Source organism: Apis dorsata, unplaced genomic scaffold (assembly GCF_000469605.1).
Source record: "Apis dorsata unplaced genomic scaffold, Apis dorsata 1.3 scaffold_217, whole genome shotgun sequence".
NCBI classification, from domain to species: domain Eukaryota; kingdom Metazoa; phylum Arthropoda; class Insecta; order Hymenoptera; family Apidae; genus Apis; species Apis dorsata.
Window position 1 is genome coordinate 568,795 of NW_006263500.1, and position 9,232 is coordinate 578,026.

The 9,232-nt window shown below is 23.9% G+C and overlaps 3 protein-coding genes across 11 annotated transcripts in view; 1 reads left to right on the top strand and 2 right to left on the bottom strand.

Moving 5' to 3' along the window:
- Positions 1 to 3,940, bottom strand: part of LOC102670892 (epidermal growth factor receptor kinase substrate 8-like) — an 18,623-nt gene extending 14,683 nt beyond the window's left edge. For 3 of the 7 annotated variants that reach the window (XM_031510198.1, XM_031510197.1, XM_031510191.1), the window contains exon 1: positions 3,660 to 3,799. The gene's annotated coding sequence lies outside the window, so the exon portion shown is untranslated. Of the gene's footprint in view, positions 1 to 3,558; positions 3,578 to 3,659 lie in introns of those variants that run through there. The other 4 variants (XM_031510195.1, XM_031510192.1, XM_031510194.1 and 1 more) reach the window with 4 other exon arrangements.
- On the bottom strand, positions 533 to 9,054 carry LOC102678717 (cytochrome b-c1 complex subunit 8). 2 transcript variants are annotated; one of them, XM_006615199.2, is made up of 4 exons: positions 9,047 to 9,054; positions 5,267 to 5,429; positions 5,040 to 5,144; positions 533 to 565 (listed from the first exon to the last, which is right to left on the bottom strand). In XM_006615199.2, the coding sequence occupies exons 2-3, from the start codon at positions 5,415 to 5,417 to the stop codon at positions 5,050 to 5,052; spliced, it is 246 nt and encodes an 81-aa protein (XP_006615262.1). In that variant the 5' UTR covers positions 5,418 to 5,429; positions 9,047 to 9,054; the 3' UTR covers positions 533 to 565; positions 5,040 to 5,049. The 2 variants fall into 2 exon arrangements, with proteins under 2 accessions (XP_006615262.1, XP_006615261.1); XM_006615198.2 differs by lacking the exon at positions 9,047 to 9,054 and adding an exon at positions 5,634 to 5,772.
- The window catches only part of LOC102678502 (lysine-specific demethylase lid), an 11,909-nt gene continuing 9,152 nt past the window's right edge, over positions 6,476 to 9,232 (top strand). The window contains exon 1 of one of the 2 annotated variants that reach the window (XM_006615197.2): positions 6,476 to 6,996. In XM_006615197.2, the coding sequence (XP_006615260.1) occupies positions 6,766 to 6,996 (231 nt within the window). In that variant the 5' untranslated portion in view covers positions 6,476 to 6,765. The remainder of the gene's footprint in view (positions 6,997 to 9,232) is intronic. The other variant, XM_006615196.2, reaches the window with a different exon arrangement.

The window sequence follows — 9,232 nt, forward strand, 5'->3', positions numbered from 1 at the left end:
AAAAAAAATATCAAATACACAACCAAATATATAATTTGTATTGTAATGCAACAAAATTATGCAAAAATATTATTTATCTGATTTGGAAATGAGCATGCGCAATATAAACTAATTTGCAGTGCGAAGTCCAAATGACATGGGAGAGGGACGGAGTCTGACATTCTCGCGTTTTCTTCTCGAGTACATACTTGTGCGCGCGCACAAGGTAATCGCATCTCTCTGGTTGCATACCGTGGGGCGAATTCTCGATGGCGTATAGTCAGCACCATAAAACTCGATTCCACAAAAATGACGCGATAAAATTAATTGTTTGAAATTAATTTACGATTGCCATATAAGAACAGTGTCACGTGATTGACCAAGAAAGAGTGGAAGTTGGAAAATTCAAGCTATAAAACCATTGTTTTCTACTACGATATTTCTCTTCTTTTCACATCAAACGTAATTTATATTGTCTTTTAGGTTAGAATTAAAGTTTGAGTACACGAAAAAGGAGAAGAATTTATGTTGTCGTTAATATAATATTAGTGTATAATTAGTGTAAAGTTATAAGCAATATCATAAAATACATGTCTTCCCAATTTATTATAGCATGAAAAATAAATACTTTATTCGTATTCCCTTCATTCGCCAGTGCATGGAATATCATACATTGTTCACTTTTTTTGAGAAATTAAAATCATTTCGTGAGATTTGAATAATTAAGAATGAATAATGAAAGAAAAAGTATATATGGAAATTATTGTCAATATATAATATATATTTAATTTAATATTTGCTATTAATTTCTTAAATAATTTTTTTAAAATATATAGAGATTGAATACATATATAAAGTTATTGGAAGAAGAAAATGAATGGATTTTTATAAATAAAGAATAAAGTAATAAATATGAAATATTATAATAAAATAAATATAGTTTAAAATCTCTTTAAAGAATTATTTTTTAATTATTTTATATATAATGATAAAAAAAATTAATTGTTATATATAATAAATATGAATGATACAAAATTAAAAACTTCAAAACATTTTAATAAAAATTCAAAATGTATTTAATGTAAGTATTTATATTATTACATTAACTATTAACTACAATAAAACAAAATATTTATTACATTGATCAACTTATAAAATTAAAACAAATTGAATTAATTTAATGAAACTTTAAATAGTAATATTTAATCATCCTAATATTATCTTTATTCTAATCACAGTTTAACAAAAGATTAATGAAAAAAAATTCATAAAAAATTTATAAAATTTCTATCAATGGACCAAATTCGTCATCTCGTATCTATCGAAATAAGTAGGAAGTAATCGAAGTTTTTGAAAAAATTTATGAAGGCATGATAGATAAATGTTTGTTGAAAGTAAACATATCGCGGACGTACTGCGGTACGAGTATTGAAAAAGTGGAAAGAAAGTTGCCAATGTGCCTCGCATACCTACTGATCCGCCGGTCGCGAACAAGTTTTACAGTGAATGGACTGAGCGAATGAACTTTTCACTTACTTGCATCCATAGCTAAAAGATTAATCTCGATTAATCGAAATCTAATTCTAATTCAACCATTTAATGACTATCAAAATTTTCTATACTGTTATGAAAGAAATATTATAAACTATATTTTCAATGACAATTAAAAATGATATTCTTATATGCGTTATCGAGATCAGAATTTTTAGATAACTTTCGAACATTTTATATTATCCTTCTAAATCGAAGATAATTAAATTGCGACATGGTACTTATCGATAATATAATGTATCATAAAAATATAATGATCAAAAAAATTATATTCATAGTTTCCACATTATTTCATTGAATTCAGCGTGCAACATCACATAAAAGTTCAATCAAAGTTCATCAAAGTTTTATATGTATATAATGTTTTTTGTTTTTTATAAAAAAAGATTATTTATAAATTATCATAGATGATTATAAAAAATTTATTATAAAAAATAGAAAATTATAAATCTATTTTATTTATATTATGAATGAAAAATAATGTTCATAAACAATATTATGTAAAGCTTAATTTTAAAAGATTGATATGTGATTAGTATTTCTTGGAATATTTAGTGTGTTCTGTTGCTCATGAGTTGTAAAAGATTATATGAATGCGACTTTTTCTCAGAGTATCGAAGGTCATTCAATGCAATATCGATGCACGCAGTACGGTAAATATTTGCAATTTATGTCATGACGCTCATAATGGACTACGTAGGTATTTCGTAGGTGTAATTTACAGGTGATTGCCATATAGTCAGTATTAATCGACATTTTCAATGTTTCGTGTGTATCATTAAGAGGTTAAAATTATCTTAATATTTCAAATTTAATACTTTTTAAATATTTTCATATATAATTCAATTATTTGTAATTATATGACATTTTTTTTTAATTCTATAAATATAAAATATAATTAGAATCATATACTCTAATCTATTGAAGCGAATTTATATTTATAAAAAAGGATGTAAATTACATATTCATATTATTCACGAATGAAAACCGTAGAAGCTTGCGAAATAACTCCTGCAATTGCATTAGCTACATGATCGATAAAAAATTTTGTACAAGACAAGATATTTAACATAAATATAATTTAAAAACAATTGTTTTTAAAACTCGAAAACATTATTAATTAGCGATAAACAATATATTTATTTAAGTTGAGAGATCATTTTCATTGAAAATGTCATGGACGAGGAATCTCCTTAAAATAATGAAGAAATATTTAATTTATTTCTTTCTCATTTTCATAATCTGATTCTATTATAATTTTGATAAACATAAAAAAAAATATATTAATTTATATAAAATTATTAGTGTTTTATTAAATTATTAATCCATTAAAAACATATCAAATGTTTAAAATTTGATTTTAAATTGAAAAGTAATTTAAAAAAAAAATTAAAACAATGCCAAAACAATGAATCATCACGATTGAACGTGACAGTGATAACGCGTTCAATATGATTTGATTGCATACGATGCATATTTGTGTAAAAAAATCATACATAGCGAATCAAAATCTTATTAGCCTTCGTAATGTTCATGTACTTAACATTACGAAGCAATCATATTCTATATATTCACCGTGACTTCAAAGTGTCATTTGCATAAATATTTCTTTTAAGCACAATAACTAAAACTTCAGATGAATTTACTATCTCATATTAATATTATTTATCTGTATAATTTTATGGTAAAAATTTTTCAAATTTCTATTTAATTATAATTAAATATTTAATCACAATTAAATAATAAAAATAAAATATAATAATAAAAATAATAAAAATAAAATTGTATTTAATTCTTTCTCAGAGATATGTTGCCGAGTACAACGATCGAAAATTTTTTTTCATGAAATTAATTTCGTCCATTAAAATATAAATAAGTGCTAATTAAAAGAAATTCAATTATATTGTTAATAGGATTTTCTTTAAGAATGAAAATTTGAAATTAATTTGAAAATTAAATCTGAATCGTACAGAGACCACACAAATCATATATAGATATGTTCATGTGCGATTATCATTGAAGACATACAGCAACAGGTGTGACCGCGACGGACAATTCTCCGCGGGGAGAAATCCACGTCGGTGTACTCGGTACAATGACTCCAGTCAAGAAATCATTTCCATAAATACCTTGACAGCAGCGTTTCACCGAATCCGTTGAATCTCTGTTTTGGAGTTTGAGATCCTTATGAGACAAATCCGTATAAAAAAATCACAACTCACGCGATACGTAAATGCGTACGAAACAATTTCACACTGCTCTTACTTACCTATATACAAATTTTCACAATATGCACATAAAACAGAAAAAGAAAGAGAAAGAGAAGAAGGAGAAGCTTTTGACAAAGAGCTACGTGCCGATCATACTCGACTGGAAATATCTGAACGACTACCTGATTGCTCTTTGCTTGTTTGCTTCTTACCTGTTTTGCCCAGGTGCATTCCTGATTCAAACTTCCTCATTGGTCAAATCATACTTGCACAATATGGCGGTTAGATCTAACGGAATTAGATATTTCTTATGATTAAACAAGATATTGTAATTATATAAATACAATTGACTGATTATAATAAATAATTAATATATTTATACAAATATTAATGTTTTGAATTATATGATAAAATAAATTAAAAATAAAAATTACAAAACATAATTACCAAAACTATAAAAAAAAAGAACTATGAAATGAAATAAATTTACAATTCAATAAAAAATAACAAATTTCCCTAATGATAAATTAAAAATTAGTTATAATTGATTGTAAAGTATAATTTTTTTCTTTTATTCGTTATGAATTTTTGAAATATATGCAAATATATTTTCATATTCAACACATTTAATGAAGTAAGTTTCAATAAATAAAATATAAATTAAAAAATAAAGGAAATTACGTATATTATATTATATATCATATATACATATAGATTCAATCATGTGAAGTTAATTAACTTGGAAAAAACATTTATATCAATAAAACTATTATAACATAAGAAAAATTTAAAAACTATATAGAATAAAAATATAAACTTATAATAATCTTTTTGTTTTCAACAATAAATATGTATTGTTACATATATAATAATAATATAATAATATGTAATTACATATTGAAATATTTAAATGCAAATCTAACAATAATTATATAAAAATATTTAGTATAAATTTTTATCTATTATTTCAATTTTAAAAAAAGATTTTAGAATATTCATTTTAATTAGAAACTAATGAAATATAACTAAAAGCAAATTACATGTATCATAATTGAATAAAATTTAATCAATTCAAAATTCAAAATCAAAATATATTTTAAAATTATTCAGAAGAATTAATATTGTAAAAATATAATTAATAAATATTTAGTTAATTAATTTATCTATTATAAAAAGAATTTAAATTAAATAAATCGTATTTTTATAAAGAGTTAACGAATTTCATTTTAATGCTAATTATACACATATATATATATATATTAAATTAAACATAAATACATAGATAGTACTAATTTAAAGTTTAAAATATTTATACATCATTTTCATAGTCTTTTGGATTTTTACGGTGCATTTTATGGTTTTCTTCAGTAGCCCATTCCATTATGACATAACTTAAAAGGAAAACTGCAATATAAAATAAAATATTTTAATAAGAATATATCATTAATTATAATATTTAATACTATTATACTGATATATACTGATAAGTTATATATTTAATCAAATAATTAATAAAAAATTCTTACAAGGTCCAGCAACTAAAATATTTGATCTGAGACGTTTTATCATTCTACCAGTAGCTTCACCTACTCCAGCAAAAGCTCTTTGTTCATGTGGACTAAGGCGAAAAAATGTAATACCACTTAGTTTTTTAAGATTTCCAAACTTTAATCCCATTTTCACAAAATTCTGAAAAAGAATTATATTAATATTTTAGAATGTAAAAAAAACATAACCAAAAAACAGAATAAGTAATATTAAAAAAATCATCATAAATATAGAGATAGATAATTTATAAAAATAGATTTATTTATTTGAATTAATTATTAAATATTATTGTTATAAAAATCATAAAGTTATGTCAAAAAAAATAATTGTTTTCATGCAACTTACGTAATTTATGTTCTTCGATGTGAAATGTTACAAATCTCGAGAGATTTTGACACGTTTGAAGTAAGTACTATATTGCTAGATAGCATGTCTTCTTATCTTATATGTAACAGCGGTAAATTTAAATTATAAGATGTAATAAAAATTTATATTAATTTTGATTTTTTAAAATAATAATTATAAGTATTTGTATTAAAATTATATATTTAATAATAATAATTTATATATTACTTTGATGGAAAAAATTTATATGGAATATAGGAGTGTATATATATATAATGTGTATACACTCATATAATATATATATATATATATATATATACACACAATATATATTTTTATTGATTTGATATTTAAATAATAATACAAATGTTAACAATTTTAATATTTTAAATTAACAATTTATTGTGTAAATTAGAATAAAATTATATTTATTATATTTATATTTGTAATTAATTTTAAATATATAAAGTAATTACGATTTTTTTGTTTATAAACTTATAAATCAAGAATTAATAATTAGTTTGATTATATAATAACAATATATATTAACATTTCATAGGGAATTTTCGTTTTTGTTCATCATTCATATTATAATTTTAGTCTATGCTTTTTTTACAATTTAAATATAATATTTTATCAAAAACATTATTATTAATGAATTGATTTTAATGTGTTTTTATATAAATTCTTAAGAATTTTTTGTATAAATAATTATTTATATATATTATTATATATATCTATGACATTAATTTTATATAAAAAAAGTAAATGAAAAGCTAGTGATCCATTTGATGCAAGGTGGCGCCACTATTGTATTATACTGAAGTAGGTACAAGGGAAGAAGAGGTATATGAAGCAAGGAATAGGACAGTTGCTCGTGTGCGAGGCTCCGCGTGATACCGTGGAAAGTGTGTATTGTGCATTTCGTGCGTATTGCATCCATACATTGTCAACTGCTTCTCACGAGGTACACAAATGCAGTTCATAAAGATGGTTAATCGAAGCACATTTCCAAATAAATTCTCGCAGCCGGTGACTGAGTAACAGTGTTAAACCTGACGCGAGGTCCTCACCCGCGTTAGGTGCGTGAGGGCCACCTATCCGCGTCCAAGCTGTGTCGAGTATTCAAGTCATGGTATCGAGGTTCGACACGAACTTCGGTTGTGAAGATTTTTTCGGGACTTATCGTTGCACCCAAGACATGGCTTGTGATCGTGGTGATTCGGACTTCGAGTTCATCATACCGCCAGAAGCGCCGGTCTTCGAACCGAGTATTGAGGAGTTTCACGACCCCCTTGGCTACATCGCAAAAATACGACCGATCGCAGAGAAGTCTGGCATTTGTAAGATCAAACCGCCGCCTGTGAGTAGATTCTTTTATAATGTCTATATCTATTTTTTTTCTTCTTTACGCTTTCTCTTTTCTTTACATTATTATAGAAGGGCACATTGTATATGTATTTACTTGAAAGTAAAATTAAAGTAAATTGATAACTTGATATTTTTTATAATTGACAAACGTGCAGATATGCACATACGACCTCGTTTACGTACTATGACGCTTCCATACAACATCACAACTGTGACATCACAAAATAAATGAGTTCCTACGTAACATGTATTTACTTTAAAAAAATTATTTATTGATTAAAATTAATTTCTTAACTATAACATATTTTTATGTAAATATTAATAATTGTTCTTTTTTGTGTTCATGTTGAGAAGGTAGAGTTTGGCAAAAGTTATGATGTTTTTATGTTTGTCGACACAAGACAAGATAATATGATCAAAAGGGAAGAAAAGACTCCGATGTGTTATCTCGAGGGATTTTTATTTTGTTCTGTATACTAGTATATTAATATTTGTATCGATATTTCAAGCATATCAATATTGTTTCAACTGAGAAATTAAAATTGGGAATGATAATTGGAATTATTAGAAAACAAAAAATTCGGAAATAAAATACGTTAGATACTCGTTTCATTGCGACATTAATATCGTTATAGCTAGAAGGTACGCTATGTAAAATGGCCGAGACAATCGAAACAATGTCACCTTAGCAAAATGTCTTGAAACCTTTCCGGAATTCTGTACGATATTCATGACAACGACGGAGAAAGCGCTATGATAATTACTAGCATTTGTGATTAATATTCCTAAGACAATTGCGTTATCGTTATATATTGATATATTTGATATGCACTCAAAAGTTATTACTACTTTTTTTTAAAAGTATGAGTAAGATGAGAAGTTTTTATATAAATAAATATTTTTAAGTTTTATCATATTGCAAATTCTATAGAAACTTCTATATAGTTTGATCTCTTTCATTTTATATAATTCCTTTTTGTCTTAGCAAATTTTCATGTTTTACAAGATGAAAAGCAATGCGCAGTACTATTAAAATTTTTTCGTTATCTATTTAAGGTAATATTGACTTTTTGTGAATTTTAATTTTTTAATTTAATTAATTTTCGTAAATTATTCGTTTGATTCATATCATCATTAGAATTGATTTGAGCCACCATTTTGATTTCACATATATAAAGAAAAATTTTACAATATAAGTTCTAAAATTATGCTCTAATTATAAATAGTAAAATAATAAATTTATTAAGAATTATTAATAATTTCAACACAAAATTCCAACATACATATTGATTATTTTATTAATGATCATATAATGCGAATTTAAATAATTATTTAAAAATTATATATAAATTTAGTATTATAAAAATTATACAACCATTATGCATTTTAAATGCATCATAAAAATTTATTTTTATATATTTAAAATTAGTATTTTTAATTATGAATCAGAATTTAATTTTGATTTGAATTTTTTTATTTAAGTGATTTGAAGATATTAAATTTTATAAATTCATATCAAAATTTTAAATATGGAGTATTACAATATTTTCAATTTTTTGATAAAGTGACGTTTAAATTTATAGTATATTTTTGTTATTCTAATAATGATAGATTTATCATTTTTACTGATAATATTTTTCTTTTTATCGAACATATTTTGTTAATTCTTATAAAATTGATTTCCTTTGAAATAAAATAGTTACTTTTGTTGACAAACCGGCTTTTTTAAATCTATCTAACAGCCTTAATCGAATGTTAATCTATTTATCTTTTCCATTACTCTTTAAAAAAATTCATATTTTGTAACGGGATGACGCCATTACGGAAATAACTATGGTCACGGCATTAAACGGTCGTCATATATGGAGAAAATCTTTGTAGTATTTACGTATTTTCAATTTGAAATGTAGCAAAATGCATCACTAATGATATATTTTATTGTTTATTATATTGGTATAATTACATGTTATAATAAATACAATAGTTATAAATATTATTTAATTGCATCGAACTTGGTTGCATCTTTATTTTGATCGCTTTACGTATTTTATATTATGTGTTTTTAAAAAGTCAACAGATCTTACAATGGTATTGCGTCACGGAAGAGATGAAGCTACGAAAGCATTTATCGATTATTTAGACATATATATTTATGTTATACTATATTCATCAATAAGTTCTTAATATTTTAGAATAAATAAAATAAAACATAGTATTTTTTTTTTTGT

Excerpts from the sequence above, each read along its gene's own strand:
- LOC102678717 (XM_006615199.2), bottom strand. The coding sequence starts at position 5,417 with ATGGGATTAAAGTTTGGAAATCTTAAAAAACTAAGTGGTATTACATTT. Across the intron at positions 5,145-5,266 it reads TATTTTAGTTGCTGGACCTT|TTTTCCTTTTAAGTTATGTC; the intron begins GTAAGAATTTTT and ends TTTATATTGCAG.